General features: G+C 37.2%; 1 protein-coding gene across 1 annotated transcript in view; it reads right to left on the minus strand.

The window, feature by feature from the left end:
* Window positions 1-4,155: 4,155 nt before the first annotated feature.
* PIGK (phosphatidylinositol glycan anchor biosynthesis class K) overlaps window positions 4,156-25,881 on the minus strand; it is a 149,756-nt gene continuing 128,030 nt past the window's right edge. Inside the window, exon 11 of the mRNA XM_004369073.3 lies at window positions 4,156-5,357. Within this exon, the coding sequence (XP_004369130.1) occupies window positions 5,241-5,357 (117 nt within the window). The 3' untranslated portion in view covers window positions 4,156-5,240. The remainder of the gene's footprint in view (window positions 5,358-25,881) is intronic.

Genomic DNA, 25,881 nt, shown 5'->3' on the forward strand with positions numbered 1-25,881 from the left:
AACACCAGCAGCCAACAAATGGCACTCAGAGAGCCAGCCAGTGCGGGCTGGTGTTTCTGGACAAGAGACTGTGTCCGTGGGAAGCAGAGGAGGCCGAGTGTGGGTTATGAAGGGTAGAGAGGAGGAAAGCATATATTACAAATTGCCAGCCATCTGCAGCCCCCCAGGAAGAAGCAAAGATGGCACACGGAGCCAGGCACTCGAGTGAAAGGAGGGGGAGGTGGCGAGAGACAAGTGAGAAATCAAAAGAAGCAGAAAAAAAAAAAGCAACACTAGCAGCCAACAAATGGCACTCAGAGAGCCAGCTAATGCAGGCTGGTGTTTCTAGACAAGAGACTGTGTCCGCGGCAAGTGGAGGGGGCCAAGTATGGGTGAAGAATGGTAGAGAGTGGGAAAGCATATATCACAAATTGCCAGTGCTCTGCAGCCTCTCAGGAAGAAGATGGCGCACAGAGCAAGGCACTCGAGAGAAAGGAGGGGGAGATGGCCAGAGGCAAGGAAGAAATCAAAAGAAGTAGAAAAAAGCAACACCAACAGCCAGCAAATGGCACCCACAGAGCCGCCCGCTTGGAATCCAAGCAGCCGGCTATTCCTGGTCAACAGACCGTGGCCACGGGAAGCAGAGGAGGCCGAGCCGGGGTGAAGAGGGGTTGGGGGTGGGAAAGCACACACCGCAAATTACCGGTTGTTTTGTCTCCCGCTGGATGCTCCATGAGGCTGCTTTCTCGTACTCCCGTTTGCTGGTCTCCGATAGGAGTCCAAGATGGTGGATCCGCACTGCGTTAGCTGGTAGGGGATGTCTGCATGAATCTCTCCTCGCTCTCCGTTCTCTGTCAGTTTTCTCACTCCATTTGGTGCTTGGCTGAGTTCTTTATCTCTTCGTTTGATGTTGTAGGGTTTCAGGATTGTTGTATTCTCTGTTCGGCTTAGTTTTTAGGATCTTTGCTGTGGAGGGATGGCGTGGTGCTTCTGCCTAGAGCACCATTTTGCCGGAACTCCTTTACTTTGGTTTTTATCATTTAAAACTAAAAATGTTTTGACTAACATGAGGTGGAGGGAGAAGGGAAAGTGGCCACTGTCCTGGATGGAAAAACGAGACATGCAGGCTGGATTATTATCCAGATGATCTGAGGCCTGGGGTTGGAGACAGACTGCCAGTTAAAACATGCTAAAGGGTGTGTTTCCAACAAAATGATAGGTCATGGAGAGAAGACACTTAAAAACGAATGCTGGGGAAGGTTGAAAAAAGCCTAAATCTACTTAAAATAGAAAAAAAAAGAAAGGATGAAAAGAGAGGGAAGAGAGTCTGCACATTGAAGCTGTTGAATAGTGTTGAAAGCAAAAAGAAACTTTTACCCAAAAATGATGTCTACTGCAAATAGAAGGGAACAGGTCAGTGTAAGAGTATCAAGGCTAACGTTCTTTAAAGGGTGACCAGCCAGCCTCAGGGTCTGAGTGAATGTTAAAAACAAGAGTTAGGTCTAGTCCTGCCCAACAAGGAACAAAATGTTGAACTTTACCTGTGTGCCAGGCATTGTGTGATATGCTTCATTCACATCTGTGACCTTACTTTATGATACTTAAGACACCTGCACTGCCCATGTCAGCTGATCCTGAGACTCTAGCACAGTCTGAGCTGGCACTTCCAAGGTCAGAAGAGAGAAAACTGAACATGGGTCAATCAGATGACCCCCACCTGGCAGCCCTGTGACTGGGTATATCTTGAGCAAATCTGAAAGTCTCAGAGGGTGCAAGCTACCCAGGTGAAACAGGAATGACCATGACCACCTTTTTATGTTTGAAGTAAGTGCATTTTTAATAACCACTTTCTTGGTTACTCCTCCATCTATAACAATTCTGTTACTCATGGGTCTACAGAGGTAATTAAACCAAATATTTCACAGCACATTTCCAAACCAATAAATTGTCAGCACTAAAAAAAAAAACAAAAAACTGTTTACTACCAAGGTGTATTGACCATTAATTGAAAGGCCCTCATCTTTAAGCAGCAGGTAGTTAACTTTTCAGACAGGTACACGTAGAGCAGCCAGCAATAGAGCAGCAATATTGGAGAATACTTTCTTTGTTGAAAATGCCCACAGGTATGAGACGTGACAATGAAGTAAAGAGGCTGACTCCATAAAGCAAAAATGGCTACTGATCTCATTATTTTATAGCCATACCTATTGGTATGTTTATAAAATATTTCTTTCACAAGTTAAATAGTACCTTCTACAGATGGGCTTAATTTTGGTACGATCAACTGAATAAAAGTTCGATTAATGCAACATTTGTTGTAAAGATTCTAGAAACACACAAGTCAAAATTTCAAATTATGATTCCCACAGTAACTGTTAACTCCAGTGTACAACATACATAATGGAAAAAAAATGTTAACATATACCATAGTAGAAAATACTCAGTAAGCAGAAACAAGCTGAGTTAATGCTTGTTGTGGGAATCATCATTTTCAACTAGCTGAGGATATATAAAAATTGAAACCATAAATGCATACATTATTTTTTGTATTTAATTCTAATTTTTTGTGATCCAATTTAATCAGCTTTGCATCCAAACTACATCTCCCTTTCATAAACTGCAAATGAATATCTTTTGTAATTTTAAAATCATATCATTTGGTTTCTTTTTCTCAGGCAGGCTGCCTTTGCAGGATGGCAGCATTATACCCTGTCCCTCCCCCAAATGTCAGGACATGTCTGCTGGGATCCATTTATCTAGATTCCTTTTTTTCACTGAAGGACACAGTGGGGAAGGAGAAAATACCAAAGAGAGTAAGAATCACACTGAATAGCTTAGAAAGGTAAATAAGTACAACAGAAAGAGGGACACTGTCACTATTAATTTCCCCCACAGTATCTTCCTAAGCAGAAATAAGAACAATAATGCCACCGAGTAGTTAGAATTTCCAAAGTGTTTAGTCATAACATTATCTCATCTCTCAACAACACTGTGAAAAGGCAAAAACCCCTTTCTGTTGTTCAGCTCTTTATGTCTCAAGTGGAATTTATTAAAATGTGCTGTTATGTTACCGTTTAAAGGCTGGACCATTTAATTGCACTTAGAATATTTCCTAAATATACCCACTTAAACACCTGTAGAGGATTTACTTACTACTGAAGGCAGAATATAAATTATGTAAAAAGATTATGTTTACAAGCTAAACATTTAACTTATTTTAAGCTTTTTGCTTTAACTATATTCTGAAAATTTGATTATGAAACAGAGAGAGAAATAACTGCCATCTGAAACACTGCCTGGGCAAAATTAATCCTGTATAATACATCCAGTATTACTTTTCCAGTTTGGTTTTAACTAAGAAGGGCATCTTCTACAACCTCTGACGAGGAATCCTTTTACTTTCCAGCAGTCTTTACCAGCAAGATATGTTCCGTTATATTCAAAGTAAATTACTTTGGTTCAAGAACAGTCATCATTCCTTTACCACTCTTAAGCATCTCCGCCCCACCATGATGCTCACAATCTTGTGTGTTTGGAGGGCGAAATGTTAAACCTTTTTGTCTCTTAGCCGAACAATGATCAGGCTATTCAAATTTAAGTATTTTTTCCCCTCTTTTCTATGCACAAAGTCATTTTCTCCATATAATCAAATTTCTTTCTTCATTTGTATAGTACACCAATAAAATTATCAATTAAAAGAAAGATTCAGAGCTAGCAAAAGCCTCAATATCATTTGTATTAACTTCGGAGATAGCACAGTTAATCGTCTACCTGGGAAAGTATGACCATTTTGTATGTAATTAAAGGATAATCCATTAAGTGCTAGAAGAAAAACAAATCCTAAGAAATAATAATTTAGGAGGTTTTACTGTGGAAGAAGAGATGTCATTTCAATGTTACTAATTATAAAATTAGATTTTTGCAATGAATAAAGATTAACGCATAAACTCCTGGATAAAACATATAAAGGTATTCCCTGAGACATCAATACTGAACTTGCAGGTTTTTTACCCCCTCGTATGCAAAATTTTGAAAAGAAAGAACAGTATCTGGGATTGCTCACAAAGCGCAATCTCAATACTATTTCCAGCTATCAGAAAAATACAAAGATGGCTGGTAGGCTTAAAAAAAAAAGAAAAATCGGACATGGGGATATAAGCTCTTGCCTCTTGTCAAAGACCAGAAAGGAGGCTTACTGCCTTATGTAATTCATCAGTCAAACATGAAGGCAGGGCCATAAAGGTAACTTTTCCATGCAGGTCATCCAGGCTATAGGGTTGCTGTCAGGGAAAGTACAGATCCAGCCAGCTAGCAAGGTTTACTTTAAATAGAATGAAATAAAATCCTTTTTCGTTGTCTTTTTCAAGGTAGAAACTGAAGAGGTGACTAGTTCCAGAGAATCATGCTTAGAAATGAAAAATAATGAGGTTTTTTTCTGTTGAGCAGTCAATATTTCAAATTCCAAAAATGCCTTAAATTCTCCCAATAAACTGACAGCAAAAAAAGGTCCTGGAGATTGTCAGTACCATAGCTTAGAAACCAATTTTTTATATTTACTTATAACTAAATCTGCAGAATTCCATGAGTGACTGACAATAAAATAGTACACATTAAAGAACGAACCAATGGAAAATATTGGGAACAAGTGGTCTAACAGCAGAAGGGTGTTTAATGAATTACTGTACATTTGTACAATGGATACTATGGAGCTGTTAACAAGAGCTTGAAGAGTATGTGTTCTTAAAGAGTATCTAAGGTGAGGAAAAATGTTTCCATATTTTAAAATGAAAAGGGAAGTTACCAAATGGCATATTCTCTGTGGTCTCTATTTTGGAAAAAGAGAAAAAAATATGTGCATAGAGAAAGAATTGAGAGGACATACACGAAAATATTAACAGAAGTTACCTCTACTAGTGAGAATTTTATGTCTTCACATTTTTTTTTCTTTTCTAATGAAAGGGGGAAAAATAAGGGGAAATTATTATTTTTAAAAAGAATCAACCAATATATTCTAATCTCTTTGTTCCCTCCACACACAAACAAAAAACAGAAAACTGAAACATATTTAGTGTCATTAAGCAATCAAATTACAATCTGATTTTTTCTTTAAGTTACAAAATCAATACAGTTTGTCCAAATTTACAGTTTCCTTATACTTTTGCCAATACACACAAGGGCAATATATAAAAAAACATACAATGACACAGATTTCTATCAAAGGCTGCAGTCTTTTGTGCAGTCTTCTTCATAAATCACTGAGTCTAGAAAATGAACTTCATATGTTTGATCCCATATGTTTTGAAGAAAACCATGATAATGAGCGCCCACAATCCCAGAATAAAACCCCCAGGAGGATGCCAGTCTTTCAGCTTCGGTTTCTGCAAAACAAGAATGACATGTTAAATTTAACAACAGGTAAATAATTCAACATTGAATAAAACAAATACTGATCAAGTATAGAAATGTCACTGATGGAGCTTTAAGGGGAAGTAATTTAGCAAAATTAAATATATTGGTATAGCAACAATGGTAAAGACTTTAAACAGAGTAAATGATTGTCATTTCGGCAGCTACATTATGGCCCTGAGATTGGAGGTTTATGACTATGATCCCTTCTTAGTGAATTAGTGGCCACAACTGTAAGGATAGTTATAATGATTTGAGAATCATATTTTAGAAAAGAATAGAGTGAAGAGAAATTGTAATCTGACATGTGTGTTGATCACCAAGTAAACTAGGTCCAAAAAAGGTTCATAAATCTCTTAGAGGTATCACATCTTACTCTGGTTTTCTCTTACATAGCCAGGACACCTAGTGTTTTTCCTCCTAGGTGCTGTTTGCTTTAAGCATACATTTGTGATTTTGAGAATTAAATAATCAAAAAACAAATCGGTTCAAAGAGCATGGGATTTATAGTCAAAGGATTTGGATTCAAGCTTTCGCTTCAATACAGGCTTCACAGGCCTATGTTACCTGAACAAGTAGTTTCTCCACTCTGAATTTCTGTAAAATAGGCATAGTAACACACACCTTATAGTAATGAATGAATGAATGCACGATTACTGCAATGATGTGCTTTTTCAAAATTCAGTCTAAAACTACTCATTCCTACCCAGAAAAGTGATGGTGTAAAACTAGACAACTTTCATTTTGTGTATTATAAACAAAAACCCGTTGCCGTTGAGTCGATTCCAACTCATAGTGACCCTGTGAGGACAGAGTAGAACTGCCCCATAGGGTTTCCAAGGAGCACCTGGTGGATTCGAACTTTTGGTTAACAGCCTTAGCTCTTAACCACTATGCCACCAGGGTTTCCTTGTGTACTATATGTAGTATAAAATAAAGGAAAAGTCATTCGATTATACAGGGATAAGCAGCGCAATATAAAAAAGTAAAAATGATCTAAAATATAAATATATAAGGATTAAGTTACTCAAGTCATGAAAATTGAGAGCTTCCATACTTTTCAAGTATGCGCTAAATTTAAGCAATTTATGGGCAAGTATTCTATAAACTTGTAAATTTATTGTTGAATGCTCCGTAAAATTATAAAGCACTACGTATATAAATATAAAATATCCTTATATTTCATAAAAAATTAAATCAATAGGGCATACATAATAAGGTGCTAATACAAAATGTTTTATATACATATGCATTTATCAGTTCTGAGGGAACAATATTTGAAAAAATCTGATTTTTGTTAACCAAATTAATTTATACAACTTTCACCAATTCAAAATTCACTCGTACAACTAAAAGAAGAGAAGTCCACCTGAATAATTTGGATCGCAATGCTAGAGTATTAGGAGCTTTTAATAAAATGTTTAACATGAACTTAAATGATAATATTGTTTACAGTGGTTATATTTCACCATCACTCCCCGGCCTACTCTCATGTTCTACCACTCCTTCCAGGAAACCCCCAAACACAAAAAATATTAATCTAATTTTCCTCACATTACTTCTCACTAAAAAGTGTACAATGGCTTCTGATTATACGTGTGATGATGATGATGATGATGATGTAAAAGTCCTTGCCCTCTAATCTCTCTCACAATAACTTCAGCGGTTTTCAAACCATTTCAGATGGCAGAGCTTCTGGAAGTCACAGTGCTCTTTGTGTAAAACTGAAAAATCTTCATATCCAGTAGGCAATCTAGAATAATTAATATTAAGTATAGTTATATTAAAGGAGCCATCGTGGTGCAGTGGTTAAAGCGACTGACTGCTAACTGTAAAGGTTGACGGTTCAAAACCACCAGCAGCTCCTTGGGAGAAAGATGTGGCAGTCTGCTTCCATAGAGATTTACAGCCTTGGAAACCCTATGGGGTTGTTATGAGTCAGAGTGGACTCGATGACAGTGGGTTATATTAAAGACAGGTAATGTAAACTTCACAAGGATGGGTCAATGAAAAAAAAGAGCAAGTGAACTAAACATGACTGACTACTACCCAGTTTTTGTCCTGTTTATTTTCTACTATTCAAAAAACTGGTAATTCATGCCAAAGGGTTAAAAAAGCTTAAACTATTAAATTATTTTTCTATAAACTAGGAAAAGATTACCATTATTCCTAATTAATGAAAGAACACCTTTATACAACAGCCTACAGATATTCCCTGGGAACCCAGTTTAAAAACACTGATCTAGTTAGGGAGACAGGATTCTGATTTTCCCCAACAACTAGGAGTCTCTAATTTACATGATATTTGAAAACTTGCGCACATACATACACACGCTTAGATTGTTGTTAGTTGCCATCAAGTCGATTCTGCTCATAGTGATCCCATGTGTGCAGAGTAGAACTCTACTCCATAGGGTTTTCAAGGCTGTGACCTGTCGGAAGCAGATCACCAGGCCTGTCTCCCAAGCTGAATGGGTTCAAACTGTCAACCTTTTGGCGTACTAATGTAGAGAAGTTCAATAAATACTTTCAAAAGCTGGCATTAATTCAGGCTATAACATAGACAATTGTTATAAAAACTAATAAATTTCAGTGTTAAAGGGGTTCAACCGGTGTTTAAACCAAATCTTTTTAGTTTAAGTTCTATGATTCATCAGAGATTATTGAAACCATAATCAGGTAGTTAATACTGAATTTTATTTTTACAGCTGTAGAAACTCTATTTACTTTCCAAACATAGATGGATTCTCCAAGATTGTGATTTTGCCATTAGATCTTAAACTTAGCAGTCAGAAATAGTTGCCAGAGATAAGACAACTAAGGAAAAAATGTCTTCCTTGGAAGAAACTATCATTTCTCCAAAGACTGAATAATTGGTACTTGAAGCTATTTTTATTCCAAAGGCTGGCTTGGAGAATTCTGGAGGCATTGCTTCCTGGTCCTTTAACCTCCTTTATAAGGCATGTGTCCCACATCTAGACCACTGATGCCCAGGAGAGGACTAGAGAGAGAATTAAAAATGCTCTAGATAGAGCTGTGATACCCCAACAACAAACTTCAAAAGTAGTAATGAAGGGCTAAGAAACGTGCAGTAATTCCAAAATTATAATGGAATGGTAGAATTATTCATATTGAAAACTGCACAGGCTGACAAAAGCAGTAAATCTTAGCCTTTTAAAATTGCTATTTGCAGTTCCTTTGATTTTTTATTGTATGTTGATTACATATTTTTGATTAACAAAAAACAGAAAATGAATTATTAATGAATGTACTTGGGACTCAGTTTAACATGGCATCTGACTAGAATCCCCCAGTGCAGCCTCTTCCATCTTCTCACGAGAATGCATACAAAGGCACAGAAAAAGATGACCACACACTCTATCAAAATTAAGTTATGCACATATGAGAAACTTCAGATCTTTACACTACCTGGAAGTCCTGGAAACCAAGTCTAGAAACACATTAATGGTGGGCCTGGTTTTCTGATTGGTACACAGCCATGGATAATATGCTTTGCTCTATGAAACACAGTAATTCTGCCAGCTAAGAAAGGGACTTTAATCCTCTACCTTTTTCTGCCTGCTGTTTAAGAGATACAGTGTTTATTTGTAGAAGGATGGCTTTATGAGGTAGCCAGAGTAGTGTAACTCATCCTCACCTCCCCAACACTACACCTCTTTATACATGCCTTTAAATACAATTCCCAGTAAGCAACAAGTCAGGAGGTAGAGAGGCAGTGGTTCACTGCATCCTGAAGGTTCAATATCCACATGAAAAGCTCTGGAGAAAAGGGAAAATACAGGGGAAACCCTGTTCATAGTGTGTTAAGAAATACGATTCTTCCATACACTTTGACTTTTTAAAGTGCTGGAGAACCAGGAATACATGGTAGCAGATGATGCTAGTTTAGTTCAGCAGAGCCACATTTGATGACTGCCTTACAGACACTGGGAACTGTAATAACCAATTCTTCAGGCACAAATTTGATAAGACATTCAAACCTAAGTAGATAGCGAGAAGCACTGTCTTCTGTTCAAGTTAAAACGAAAAAACCAAGGTGAGGTCTATGAGTAAAAACACTTCCACACATGATAAAGAAATATCCTAAAATGCAAGGAACATATCTCTGAATAAAATTTAATAAGGAACCAAAAATTTTAGAAAAGTTTTATTTGGCATGAACTCTAATAAAGATGCCCAAGAAACCAAAAATTTAAATAATAGCATAAAAAGAAGATAAGATACAGAGAAAACAGGCTGAGATAAAAAGAGAGCTGAGTGACATTAAGTTTGTAGTAGCAAAACTGAAGTCCACATTGATGAGGCCGATAGTGTCCTAAGCACCATCTCTGAGTCACTCATTCACCCAACTGTCGTAGATTGATGGCAAAAAAAAAAGTGGCTCCATTGTCCATTTTTCCCTGTGGCCATATTCTTTGCAAACTGGCTTTGCAGCAGCTCTTATCAAGAGGTGAACTCTATATCCCCACCCCTTCAATCAGCTGGCCTTGTGACTTCTTTTGCCAACAAAATGCAGCACAGATAACAGTGTCCCAGTTCCAAGCCTAGCCTCAAGAGGCTTTGCCTTCTTCTGCTCTTTCTCAGACCTCTCATCACCAGGAGAAAAAGTGGAGGCTAGCCTTTTAGTGGAAGAGAAACCATGTAGAGAAGAGCTGAGGTGCCCCAGCCAACAACCAGTCAACTCCCAGAACACAGCAGCTCAAGCTGACTACAGACTCATGAAGGAGCCCAGGTAGAACAGAATTGCCCAGCTAAGCCCTGCCCTAAACTGCCAACCTACAGAGGTATTAGCTAGTGGCTGATATTTTAAGCCACCGAGCTTTGGAGTGTTTTGCTATACATCAAAAGCTATGGAATATTCCACTGAGGTGATAGTTAATGTGCAAGGGAAAACCCTGATCCTTCAGCATAATAAGAAAATAGAAAAAGGTATTATCTATACCTGTGTAGCTTCAAGTTTCTACAACAATGGTACAAATAAGACCAGCATACACACCACCACCCACCCATTGCTGTCGAGTCAATTCCGACTCATAGTGACCCTATAGAACAGAGCAGAACTGCCCCATAAGGTTTCCAAGGAGTGCCTGGTGGATTCAAACTGCAGACCTTTTGGTTAGCAGCCGTAGCTCTTAACCAGTACACCACCAGGGTTTCCAAAGAACAGCACAGAGAGCAACTAATCAACCCCTTGTCTACCATCACTCATGAACTTGGCTGAGGTAGGGGAGGTCCATCAAGATAATCCCCTGACTCTCCTAGAATAAGAAATCCAGCCCCCTTACCAAGCCTGAGGTAAAGTCCACAAAACAAGGATTTCTACAGCCACCTTTCTCACTTGAACGGTTTTCACCCCTGGACTCTGATGTAGCCATCTTGGGAAAATACCTGCTATACTGTCTTCAGAGGTAAATCTCATGAATGTTCTTTGCCACATCCCTCAATTTAAAGGAGTTGCAGCACTTCTCACCTCTAGCTCTCCCTTATAGTCTTCCTGGAAAGAGACTCTCGGGGGGAAGTAGAATTATGGGTGGTTTTTTTATACTTACCTATACTTTTGAAAATATGTTTTCTACAATGGGTATATATTTTAATTATAATATTTGGGGGGAGGGTAGGTATACTGGAAAAACTTGAAGAACGCCTACACCTAGAAGAATCTTCATATATTCACTTTTTCCAATTAGGGGATGCACTACAATTATATGGGGCCCTGGTGGTGCAGTGGTTAAGAGCTATGGTGTGCTATGGCTGCTAACCAAAAAGGTCAGCAGTTCAAATCCACCAGCCACTTTTTGGAAACCCTATGGAACAGTTCTACTGTGTCCTATAGGATCGCTATGAGTTGGAATCGACTCGATGGCAATGGATTTTTTTGGTTTTATAATTATATTGTTTAGTACTTGATATTCTACTTTAAAAAAAAGTAACATGAATAGCATGATAGCAACATAATATAATAAAGTACTTTTTTGGTATGTAGTTAATGATTTTGCTGCTGTACAACAATATTGCTATTTTTAAAACAACTATAGGTAACGTTTTAGACATTCTACAATGATTTTACTTACAAGCAAATGACAGATTGGTATAATTATTACATTTTGTAGTATGGCTGCATTTGAAGTAAGTTTATATTAAAGTATATCTTGTAATTTCATTTGTGTTCATATTAGACCTTCTCATAAAATGACTGACTTTATGTAGTTAAGGTACTCTACTGACTGCTATTAAATACACTCCTCTTTTTTTTTTAAACTTTCACAATAACAGCTATAATATAAAGGTGAAAAGCACACATAAAACACCACAATGTGTCATGAGCAAACACTTAAAAACTTAAGGGCTACCTATTATTGAAATGCCTAATATCTCAAATTAAAAAGATACGTAGCTAAGCAACACTGCACTTCCAATTGTGAACAGTACTCAGTCTCCCCTTTCATGTTGCTAGAACATTACTATAAAAAATTTAAAATAGTTAACAGTGCATAGATCTAAGTATTAAAATCGTATAAAAAGAGGAAACTGAGAATTCTCAAAATTGTCCATGTTTACTGGGAAGTTAATGGAAAATTTCCAAGGTTTCAATGAGATTCTTAAATATAATGACCATATTAGTTCAGTTAAAGATAAAGAAAGAAAACAACTGCAAAATACATCTACTAAGGTTACAGCTATAATTAGTTTAGACAATAGTTGTTCATTTTTAACTGTTTAATAAGTAGTAGTTTATTAGTATTTCCAGTCTATCTACATACTGTATATAAGACATAATAACATTATAAATCAAACTGGGGTAGGAAGAATTCTAAAACAAGAATCCCTCTTTTTTGGCCTACATGTCCTGTACAGTCTTCTTCTCTTGAGTGCAGACTGGCATGTGAACATGATGGGATATCATTCCTGTGATTAGGTTATATTATATGGGAAAGGTGAAGGGATTCTGCAGATGTAATTAAGGTCCCTAATCAGCTGACTTTCAGTTAATCAAAAGAAAGATTACTCTGGGTGAGTCTGACCTAATTAGGTGATGCTTTAAAGAGGGTCTAGACATCAGAGAGATCAGAAGTAGCAGATATGCTTTCCTGCTGTTCTTGAAGAATCCAACTGCCATGTTGGAGAGAGGACCACATGACAGGGAATCATAGGCAGCCTCTAGGATGGCGGGCCTCAGTCATACAACCACAGGAACTGAATTCCGCCAACAATCAATAAGCTTGGAAGAGAATCCTGAGCTTCTGATGAGAATGCAGGTTTGGTCTACACCTCAGATGAAGCTTTGTGAGATACTGAGCAGAGGACCCACCTAAGTCATGCCCAGACTCTCGACCCATGGAAACTGTGAGATGACAAATGGCTATTGTTTTCAGTTGCTAAGTTTGTGGTAATTTGTTATACATCAGTAGAAAACTAATTCACAAACAAAATTGTCAAACTTGGGATGAATAAGCAATACACTAACAGGAAATTAAACTATTCATTACATCTGACACCTGTTTCTTGGGTGGAATAACCAATTAAGATATTAACTTTATTTTTTTTAAAAAAAAAAAGAGAGAAGAGAATGAAATAGTCTCCTCTAATTCTTCATACATTTCCATGCCTATTCATCCTCTAAGACCCGGCTCAAATATCATCTCCTTGGTGAAGCCTGTATGCATACCCCAGTAAGAGTTCATTTTTTCTTTGAGGACTAATGACATTTGGTTTATATATTACACTACAGTTAATTTATATATATGATTCTACACTTTAATCTCTTTGTGATAGCTTATCAATCTCTGAAACTTATGAAGGTCTCATAAGGCTTAAATACAATAAGGAAATCAAGCTATGTTATGCATTATTTTCTTCTTGAAAATAGCAAATATCAAATGTTAAGTACTAATTTATTAGTTTATGCTCTTGGTTTTATGACTTGAGGAAAAAAATAATAATTGCAGTGATCAAAATAACAACACAATCTATTTTAAGAATTTATGGTGTGATATCAGAGGTTAAAAATATTCCTTTAAAAATGTGTAAAACGATTTGAAGTTGGAAATAAATGAATCTATTTTTTAGTTCTTAACTAAGGGAAATTATTCTCTCATTATTCCTTCAAATAAATACTAAAGATTCAATTGTCAATAATATTTATCTATGTCTGTTAACAGATAATCAGAGTTCTGTTTTCACCTATGATTAAATGCTACAGGAACTATCTGCCACTTCTGAACAACTAGAAAACCAGACAAAAGATGTGAAATAATGGTTTTCAGACACTGGACAATTTGTAGCACAGTATTCCGATCCCTGAAAAAAACAGAAACAAATGAGATCATTCCTTTAACTGTCCAGAGCTTATTGCCTAGAAGCAGTTTCCAAGTCACAGCACAAGGCGGGAGACCCAAACAGAGCATGGCAGTCTTGCTGGGTTGAGAGAAGACATGGATTAGAATTTAGGGAGGGTTTTTGATGTTGTTAGGTGCTGTCAAGTCGTTTTCAACTCATAACAACATCACGTAACAGAGTAGAACTGCCCCAAAGGGTTTTCTGGGTTATAATCTTTACAGAAGCAGACCACCAAGTTTTTCTCCCATTTCTCCCACAGGGCCACTGGGTGGGTTTGAACTGCCAACCTTTCAGTTAGCAGCCTAGCACTTAACGATTTGCTCAACAAGGGCCCCTTTAGGGAGGTTTAGGCAGCAGAATTTGCAGGGTAGAATACTGGAGTAAAGGCAGCTGCAAAGACATAGAGCTCTAGAGATCTGCAGAGGGCCCCTCTGAATTTTTGGTAGAATTGTAATCTGTGCATGCATGTCAAGAAACCATCTGCAGCTGGTAAAACAAAACAAATAAACAAACAAAACCCTAAACACTGAAAGTAACAAGTCAAACAATTCCCAGTGCTCACTCAGGGCTAGGAATAGTTCATATTCACACTTAATGAAGTGGACTGAACTTGTAATATATAGGGCATCAGTCACAGCTTAGAAGTGGGGTTAAATCAGAGATAGTTGGACTATCTCAGAAAAAAGACTGCTCTGGGTCTGCTAACAAAACTTAAACACAATCCAGTTTTTTATAAGTTTTATTAGAACCACCCCTCCCATTAATTTACAGCAATATTGTCTGTTGCTGCTTTCATACTATCCCAAGAATTGAGTGGCTGCAACAAAGTCCACATGACCCTCAAGTCTAAAATATTTACTATCTCACACTTTAAGAAAAAGTTTGTAGACTTCTGTTACAGAAGAACAAAAATAAGAATGACTGAAGATGTGTTCTCAGAAACAGTGGAGGCCAGAAGACAATGGAAAAACATTTTAAAGTGCTGAAAGAAAACAATTTTAAAATTTTAGGGTAAATGTACCAAGTGAAAGCAACTTTCAAAGATGAATGTGAAATAAAACACTATCAGAAAAAATAAAGCTTTGAGGATTCAACATCAGCAGACTATAAGAAATGTTATAGGAAGTTCTTCAAGCAGAAGGAAAATTATACTAGATGGAAATGTAGAGTTACATAAAAAATGAGGACAGCAAGAAAGGAAAATTAGGTGGATAAATATAAAAATATTTTTCTGATTTAAAAATTTCTTAAAAATACAATTGACTGCTAAAAACAAAAATGATAATAATGTATTAGGTCCATAACAAATGTGGCATCAAAATATATGACAACAATAGCACAAAGGGCAGGAGGGCGGAATTGGGAATATATTATTGCAAGGTTGTTATGTTTATTGCAAATGATATAATATTATATAGACTGGGATAAACCAAAGATGTATATTATAAACCCTAAAACATTAATAACAAAGTGGATACACTAATAAAGCAATGTTGTTGTAGGCTGTCAAGTCAATTCTGACTCCTGGCGACCCTATATGACAGAGTACAGCTGCTCCATAGGGTTTCCCAGGCTGTAATCTACAGGAGCATATCGCCGGGTCTTTCCTCCTGTGGAGTAGCTGATGGGTTTGAACCACTGATCTTTTGGTTAGCAGCCAAGTGCTTAACCATTGTACCACCAGGGTTCCTTGATAAACTAATAGTGGAGATAAATGGAATCATACAAAACATTCAATTAAAAAAAAAAGCAGGAAAGGAGGAAAAATGGAAGTAAGAACAAATGAGGCAAACAGAAAACAAACAGCAATACTGTAGCTTTAAATCCAAACATATAAATAAATACATTAAGTGAAAAGGGTCTAAATAGTTCAATTAAAAGGCAGAGAGTACCAAGTTGAATAAAAACATAAGACCCAATCATTTGCTGTCTATAAGAAACTTACTTTAAACATAAGCCACAAATAAGTTAAAAGTAAACAAGCAAAAAAAAAAAAAAAAAGCCAAGGAAAAAAATAGTTGGGCAGGCTATATTAATATCAATCAGTTCAGATAAAGTAGACTTCAAAACAAGGGATATTACTAGGGATAAAAAGGAACGTCTCCTAATGATGAAGGGATCAATGCATCATGAAGACATAATTCTAAGTATGTATGTACTTAATAACAAAGTTACAAATACACAGAGCAAAAACTGATAGGAAAAATTATAATAGCAGGTTTTCAACACATTCTCAGAATTGATAGAACAAGTAAACAAAAAATCAGTAAAGGCAGAATACTTGAAAACTTTCTTAATCAACCTGATGTTGTTGATACCTATTTCAATCTACCCAACAACAGAATATAAAATTTCTACAAGTGCACGTGTAACATTCACCAAAACCCAAAACCAAACCCACTGCCATCGAGTCAATTCTGATTCATGGCGACCCTATGTGTTACAGAATAGAACTGCTCCATAGGGTTTTCTTGGCTGTAATCTTAACGGAAGCAGATAGCCAAGTCTTTCTTCGGTGTGTTGTTGGGTGGGTTTGAACTGTTAACCTTTAGGTTAGCAATGGAGCATAACCGTTTGTGCCACCTAGATAAATGAAATTAAGGTCTCTCAAACAAGTCTCAATAAATTTAAAAGATCTGAAATCACACAGACAATGTTCTCTAACCATAGTGGAAATAAACTAGAAATCAGTAACAGAAAAGATACTCGGAAAATTCCATAAATACTTGGAAATTAAGCAACACACTTCTAAATAACCCATGGGCTAAAGAAGAAATCACAAGGGAAATTAGAAAGTATTTTGAACTGAATGAAAATGAAAATACACCATTTCAAAATGTGTGGGTTACATATAAAACAATGGTTAGAGAGGTATGTAGAGCCTTAAATGCTTGTTTTAGGAAAGAAGAAAGTTCTAAAATCAGTAATCTATGATTCTATATGAATAAACTAGAAAAAGAGGAGCAAATGAAACTCAAAACAAGCAGAGGGAAGAAAATAAAAAGATAAGAGTTAAAGTTAATAAAGAGGGGAAAAAAATCAATAACCAAAAGCTGCTTTTGTGAAAGCTGAATAAAATTGATAAACTTCTAGCAAAACTGATTAAGAAAAAAGGAGAGAATAAAAGAAGGGACATCACTATAGATCATACAAACATTAAAAGGATAAGAACATATAAGAATAACATTACAGGCAGAGGCAGAGCCAGCATGGTGCCCTAGCCAGATGCACCATGCTGTCTCTCTGCAACAAAGACCTGAAAAACTAAGTAAAACAGATGTAAGTGACAATTCTAGAACTCTAAGCATCAAATGAAGGGATAAAAAACTACCTCAAACACCAAATGAAAGAAGAAACGGAAGGAAAACAGAGAACGAGGACAGATACAGAGTGAAGGTTCCCTGCCAACTAACACAGTACAGCGTTGCCATCTTGGAGCACAGCCAGCAAAGAACCCAGACAGGGAGTACAAGAAGACAATTTCACGGAGTTCCCAACAGGAGACAGAGTACCCAGTAACCAGAGAAACATGCTTTCCCACCCCACAACCTTCTGCCTCGTAGGCCACCTCCCTCCCTTTCCTCTGGCACCCAGGTCCATTCCACCCCCACTTGCAGGCTAATCTCTTTTTTTTTCACTCTCTCTCTTTTCTTTACTTCCTCCCTCCACCCTCCATGTAGCCCTGAACGTGACTCTCCCTTCCCACCAGCCTGCGCCACTGCTATAGCATCCCCGGCACTCAGAGCCACCACCATACCAGGCTCGCACAACCACTTCCCTCCTCTCCTGCCACTCAACCAACAGCTGAACGGTGGGAAGGCAGCCCGTACTGCTCCCCGTCCGACACTTCTGCCTACCTGCCGAGGGGCTGTGAAGGCTCCCAAATATCTGGACCAACATTAGGAGGGAGACAGCACCTGCCCAGTCTGACCTCAGCCAACTCACCCCACCAGTGTACAGCGAAGCGGGCTTGCCCTGCCTGCTGCTACCCTGCCCAAACAGACAACGTGCTAAGAGCTACTGTGCTCACAGATGAGCAAGCAGCAAAGCACAGCTGGCCCACTGTCCCTGAGATATCAAAATAAAACAAAAAAGCAGGACAAAACAAACTAACATATAATTGATAAAGAAAATAATACTTTAATGTCTCAGAGACAGCAAACAATATCAAAATATATAAAAAAGCAGGACAACATGGCTCGGCAAGTGACCAATACAAAGAATCAGATAACCTCACTGTAGAAGAAAAGGTATTGGAACTACCTGATATGGGATTCAAAAGACTAGTATTTAGGGGTCTCCAAGAAATTAGGGAAGATATCAAGGAAAACACAGACAAAACCAAGGGAAAAACAGATGAAATCATGGAAAACAGACAAAATCAATGAAAACACAGCCAAAATCAAAGAAAACACAGCCAAAGTAATAGAAGAATTCAGAAAAATAATATAAGAACAAAATGTCAAAGTAAATAAACAATTAGAAATCACACAAAAACAGCAATTAGAAATCCAAAAGATAAACAACAAAATTTCAGAAATGGACAACTCAATAGAAAGTTATAGGAGAAAATTTGAAACTATGGAAGACAGAATCAGCAAGATTGAAGACAAATCCACAGATGTCATTTTGTTTGAGGAAAAATCAGAGAAAAGAATGAAGAAAAATGGAGAAACCCTAAGAGTTATGTGGCACATAATAAAAGGCAAAAATTTGCATGGGATCGGATTTCCAGAACATGGGGAGAAAATGGAAAACATAGAGAAAATTGTTGAAGATTTGCTGGCAGAAAACTTCTCAAATATCATGAAAGACAAAAAGCTGACCATCCAAGAGGCTCAATGTGCCCCATATAGGATAGACTCCAAAAGAGAGTCACCAAGACATACCATAATAACACTTGCCAAAACCAAAGACATAGAAAGAATCCTGAGAGCAGCTTGAAAAAAAAAAAATCATTTACAAGGGGAAAAATAAGACTAAGCTCTGATTATTTGGCAGAAACTACCCAGGCAAGAAGGCAATAGGATGACATATACAAAACCTTGAAAGAAAAAAACTGCCAACCAAGAATAATTATATCTTTCAAAACTCTCTCAAATACGATGGTGAAATTAGGACATTTCTAGATAAACAGAAATTAAAGGAATTCATAAAAACCAAACTAAACTTACAAGAAATATTAAAGGGAGTCCTTCGGTGAGAGAACCAACAACATTAGACAATAACCAGAGTCTAGGACACAGGACATTATCAGCCAGATACCAACCTAGATAAAGAACTCTCAATAATAAAACAAAGCTAAAAGACTTGAAAAAAGGAAAGAGAGATGCCAACCTGCAAATGACAACAACATCAAAACAATAAAAAGGGAAACAGATAGTGTAGGTATAGAACTTTCAAATGGAGATGAAGTCCAGGTGATAAAAAGTAAAAAAAGACTGGTTCAAACTTAGAAAGATAAGGGTCAATTTCAAGTTAACCACAAAGAAAGTTAACAATCCTACTCATCAACATGAAAAAGACGAAAAACAGAAAGACTCAGTAAACACAAAATCTATAATAGCAAAAGAAAATAAACAAACAAAAGGAACTCAGCACAGAGGAGTATGAGGAACAAAGAAAACATCAGCAACACAAAAAAAGCACAACAATATGACAGCAATAAACTCATACCTATCAATAATCACACTGAATGTAAATGGCTTAAATGCACCCATGAAGAGACAGAGAGTGGCCGGGAGGATAAAAAAACACGATCCATCAACATGTTGTCTACACGAGACACATCTTAGACACAAATACATAAATATATTAAAAATCAAATGAGGTAGAAATATATATCAAGCAAACAGCAACCATAAAAGGGCAGGAGTGGCAATACTAATCTCAGATAAAATAGACTTTAAGGCAAAATAAACCACAAAAGACAAGGAAGGATATTATATAATTATTAAAGGGACACTCCACCAAGAAGACATAACTGTAATAAATACCTACACACCCAATGGTAGGGCTCCAAAATACATTAAACAAACTCTAACAGGACTAAAAAGAGAAATTGACAGTTCCACAATGATACTAGCAGACTTCAACACACCACTCTTGGTAAAGGACAGAACATCTAGAAAGAAATTCAATTAAGAGACATAAGATCTAAAGGCCAAAATCAACCAACTTGACTTCACAGACATATATAGAACACTCCATCCAACAGCAGAAAGTATACATTCTTTTCCAATGCACATGGAACATTCTCCATAATAGATCACATTTTAGATCACAAAGCAGCCGTCAATAAAATCCAAAACATCAAAATAATACAAAGCACACTTTCTGACCACAAAGCCATAAAAGTAGAGATCAATAACAGGAAGAGCAACTAAAAAAAATCAAATACATGGAAACTGAATAACACCTTGCTTAAACACAACTTGGTAACAGGAGAAATCAAAGATGGAATAAAAAAATTCCTAGAATCAAATGAGAATGAAAACAGATCATAACAAAATCTTTGGGACACAGCAAAGGCAGTGCTCAGAGGTCAATTTACAGCAATAGATGCACACATCAGAAAAGAAGAAAGGGATAAAGTCAAAATGTTAGCTTTACAACTCGAAAAAATAGAAAGAGAACAGCATAAGAAGCCCACAGCCACCAGAACAAAGGAAACAATAAAGATCAGAACAGAAATAAATGAATAGAGAATAGAAAAACAATAGAAAGAATCAGCAAAACCAGAAGTTGGTTCTTTGAAAGGATCAACAAAAAGGGATGTAAAAAGATGTAAAAGACCTATACAAAGAAAACTATAAAACACTACCCAGGCAACAAACGAAAAACAGAAGAGGAAGTAAATAGCCAAAATAAGAAATGAAATGGGGGATATTACAACAGACCAAACTGAAATAAAAAGGATCATAACAGAATACTATGAAAATTGTACTCCAACAAATTTGAGAACCTAGAGGTAATGGGCAAATTTCTAGAAACACACTACCTACCAAAACTAACACAAACTGAGATAGAAAATCTGAACATACTCATAACAAGAAAAGAGATTGGAGAGGTAATAAAAAAAAAAATCAAAACAAAAACCAAAAAAAAAGCCTTGGCCCGGACGAATTCACTGGAGAATTCCACCACACATTCAGAGAAGGGCTCACCAGCAATACTCAAACTATTTAAGAGCACAGAAGAGGCAGGAATACCCCCGAATTTACTCTACGAAGCCAGCATAACCCTGATACCAAAGCCAAGCAAAGAGACCACAAAAAAAGAAAAAACAAATTACAGACCAATATCTCTCATGAACATAGATGGAAAAATTCTTAGCAAAATTCTTGCCAATAGAATTCAGCATCATATCAAAAAAATAATACACCATGACCAAGTGAGATTCATGCCAGGTATGCAAGAATGGTTTAACATTAGAAAATCAATCAACGTAATCCACTACATAAACAGAACAAAGGAAGAGAATCACGTGATCATCTCAATTGATGCAGAAAAGGCATATGATAAAGTCCAACACTTATTTCTGATAAAAACTCACAATAAAACAGGATTAGAAGGGATATTCCTCAACATAATAAACAGTATCTATACAAAACCAACAGCCAACATCATTCTCAATGGAGAGAGGTTGAAAGCATTTCCCCTGAGAACAAGAACAAGACAAGAATGCCCTTTATCACCACTCCTATTTAACACATTGCTGGAAGTTCTAGCTAGAGCAATAAGGCAACAAAAAGAAATAAAGGCCATCCAAATTGGAAAGGAAGAAGTAAAACTATTTCTATTTGCACATGATATAAACCTATACATAGAGAACCCCAAAGATTTCACAAGAAATTTACTGGAACTAATAGATTCAGTAGAGTAGCAGGATACAAGACGAACATACAAATATCAGTTGGATTCCTATACACCAACAAAGAGAAATCAAAAAGGAAATAAGGAAAACAATATCATTTATTATAGCCCCCCAAAAGATAAAATACTTAGGAATAAATCTGACCAGGGATGTAAAAGACCTATGCAAAGAAAACTACAAAACACTATTGCAATAAACGAAAAGAGACCTACATAAATGGAAAAACAAATGATGCTCATGGATAGGAAGACTCAACATCGTGAAAATGCCAATTCTACCCAAAGGGATCTACAGATCCAATGCAATCCCGATCCAAATACCCACAGCATTCTTTAATGAGATGGAAAAACTAATAACCAACTTTATATGGAAAGGAAAGAGGCCCCAGATAAGCAAAGCATTATTGAAGAAAAAGAACAAAGTAGGAGGCAACACAGTACCTGATCTCACAACCTACTATACAGCCACAGAAGTCAAAACAGGTTGGTACCAGTATGACATATTAATAGACCAATGGAACAGAATCAAGAACCCAGATGTAAATCCATCCACCTATGGTCAGCTAATCTTTGACAAAGGACCAAAGTCCACTAAATGTGGGAAAAGACAGTCTTTTTAACAAATGGTGCTGGCAATACTGGATGTCCACCTGTAAAAAAAAAGAAATAGGACCCATACCTCACACCATACACAAAAACTAACTCAAAATGGATCAAAGACCGAATTATAAAACCTAAAATGATAAAGATCATGGAAGAAAAAACAGAGACATGCTAGGGGCCCTAATACACGGCATAAATAGGCAAACCGTAACTAAAAATGCACAAACACCAAAAAGATAAACTAGATAACTGTAAGCTCCTAAAAATTAAACACTTATGCTCATCAAAAGACTTTATCAAAAGAGTAAAAAGAGAACCTACAGGCTAGGAAAAATTTTTTGGCTATGACATATTTGACACGGGTCTAATCTCTAAAATCTATAGAATACTTCAACATCTCAACAACTAAAAGACAAGTACTCCAATTAAAAAATGGGCAAAGGATATAAATAGGCACTTCACCAAAGAAGACACTCAAGAGGCTAACAGATACATAATGCTCACGATCATTAGCCATTAGAGAAATGCAAATCAAAACTACAATGAGATTGAGATAACGTCTCACCCCGACATTACTGGCACGAATCAAAAAACCGGAAAATAACAAATGTTGGAGAGGTTGTGGGGAGATTGGAACACTTATGCACTGTTGGTGGAATGTAAAATGGTACAACTACTAGGGAAAACAATATGGAGCCTCCATAAAAAGCTAGAAATAAAAATACCATATGATCCAGCTATCCCATTCCTAAGAATATATCCTAGAGAAATAAGAGCCCTCGCAGGAATAGACATACGCACACCCATGTTCACTGCAGCCCTATTCACAACAGCAAAAAGATGGAAACAATCTAAGTGCCCCATCAACAGATGAGTGGATAAACAAATTATGGTAAATACACACAATGGAATACTATTCAAGGATAAAGAACAATGATGAATCTGAGAAACATCTCACAACATGGATGAATCTGGAGGATATTATGCTGAGTGAAGTAAGTCAATCACAAAAGGACAAATATTGTATGAGACCACTATCATAAAAATTTAAGAAAAGGTTTACATAGAGAGAAAAAACATTCTTTGGTGGTTACAAGGGTAGGAAGGGAGGAAGAAGGGAAATCACTATCTAGATAGTAGACAAGTGTTGACTTTGGTGAAAGGAAAGACAACACACAATATAGGGGAAGTCGGCAAACTGTGAACAAGGCAAAGTCACAGAAGCTTCCTAAACACATTCAAACACCTTGAGGGACCAAGTTACAGGGGCTGAGAGCAGGGGACCATGGTCTTGGAAGATATTTAGGTCAACTGGCATAACATAGTTCATGAAGAAAATGTTCTACATCCGACTTTGGTGATTAGTGTCTGGGGACTTAAAAGCTTGTGAGTGGCCATCTAAGATACATCTATTGGTCTTATTCCGTATGGCGCACAGGAGAATGAAGAAAACCAAAGACACAAGGAAAATATTAGTCCAAAGGATTAATGGACTGCATGAACCACAGCCTCCACCAGCCTGAGCCCAGAAGAGCTAGATGGTACCCAGCTACCACCTCTGACCAATCTGACAGGGATCACAATAGAGAGTCCCAGACAGAGGGGGAGAAAAATGTAGAAAAAAATTCAAATTCACAGAAAAAGACCAGAGTTATTGGTCTGACAGAGACGGGAGGAACCTCCGAGACTATGGCCCCGGACATCCTGCTAACTCAGAACTGAAGCCGAAGTCCACCTTTCAGCCAAAGGTTAGACAGGCCTATAAAATATCAATAACACGCGTGGGGAATGTGCTTTTTAGTTCAATCAAGTATACCAGACCAAATGGGCAACACCTGCCCAAAAGCAAAGATGAGAAAGCAGGAAGGGACAGGAAAATGGACAAATGGACATGGGGAACCCAGGGTGGTAAGGGAAAGGGGGAGAATGCTGACACATTGTGGGATTGCAACCAATACCACAAAACAATTTGTGTATAAATTTTTGAATGACAAACTAACTTGCGCTGTAAACTTTCTCCTAAAGCACAATTTAAAAAGAAAATAACTGTATGGGAATAAATTTGACAACTTATGCCTTGAAAGATTCAAACTACCATCTTATCCAAATTTGGAAACAAGGAGAGACTCAGTCTAGAAAAAGGATGGGGATTTGCAGTCAGGGTCTAAGGCAACAGAGTTTTGTACTGATAAGAACACCAAGGGAAGAACTCAAGAGACTCAAGCAGAAATTAACCAGAAAGTGTTATTGCCTAACACTTTTTAAATGTTGATCATATGCCTGCATTATCCTAAGAATTTTAAATTTGTTAATGCACTGCCTTTGAGGTAGATAATATTATTACCTTGTTTTACAGATGGGGAATATGAACAATTCAGACAAAAACTACCACCACTACTCATAATCATGATTACCATTTATGGAGTGCTGACTGAAAGCTCTACAGTAAGGCCTTCATATGTATTATCTGATTTGATCCTCGCAATAGTACTGTAACATAATTATTATTACCTTATTTTAAATATGAGAAAATTGATTGAGTAAACTTACTAGTCACACAGTAGGAGCTTTAGCAAGTGGTTTTGTGAGGACTGAAATGTGGTTTGTTGTTGTTGTTAGGTGTTGTAAAGTCGGTTCTGACTCATAGCGACCCTATGCACCACAGAACAAAACACTGCCCAGTCCTGCACCATGCTCACAATCGTTGTTATGCTTGAGCCCATTGCTGCAGCCACTGTGACAATCCATCTCGTTGAGGATCTTCCTCTTTTTCGCTGACCCTGTACCTTACCAAGCACGATGTCCTTCTGCAGGTAATGATCCCCCCTGACAACATGTTCAAAGTATGTAAGACGTAATCTTGCCATCCTTCCTTCTCAGGAGCATTCTGGTAGTACTTCTTCCAAGACAGATTTGTTCGTTCTTTTGGCCGTCCATGGTATATTCAATATTCTTCACCAACACCACAATTCAAAGGTGTCAATTCTTCTTCAGTCTTCCTTATTCATTGTCCAGCTTTCACATGCATATGATGCAATTGAAAATACCATTGCTTGGGTCAGGCACATCTTAGTCTTCAAGGTGAGATCTTTGCTCTTCAACATTTTAAAGAGGTCTTTTGCAGCAGATTCGCCCAATGCAATGCATCGTTTGATTTCCTAACTGGTGTTGACTGTGGATCCAAGTAAAATGAAATCCTTGACACCTTCAATCTTTTCTCCATTTATTATGATATTGCTTATTGGTCCAGTTTTGAGGATTTCTGTTTTCTGTATGTTGAGGTGTAATCCATACAGAAGGCTGTAGTCTTTGATGTTCATCAGTAAGTGCTTCAAGTCCTCTTCACTTTCAGCAAGCAAGGCTGTGTCATCTGCATAATGCAGGTTGTTAATGAGTCTTCCTCCAATCCTGATGCCCTGTTCTTCTTCATATAGTCCAGATTCTCAGATTATTTGCTCAGCATACAGATTGAATAGGTATGGTGAAAGGATACAACCCCGACACACACCTTTCCTGACTTTAACCCATGCAGTATCCCCTTGTTCTGTCCGAATGACTGCCTCTTGATTTGTGTACAGGTTCCTCATGAGCACAATTAAGTGTTCTGGAATTCCCATTCTTTGCAATGTTATCCATAATTTGTTATGATCCACACAATCG

Source organism: Trichechus manatus, unplaced genomic scaffold (genome assembly GCF_000243295.1).
Source record: "Trichechus manatus latirostris isolate Lorelei unplaced genomic scaffold, TriManLat1.0 scaffold00003, whole genome shotgun sequence".
In the NCBI taxonomy this organism is placed as follows: Eukaryota; Metazoa; Chordata; class Mammalia; order Sirenia; family Trichechidae; genus Trichechus; species Trichechus manatus.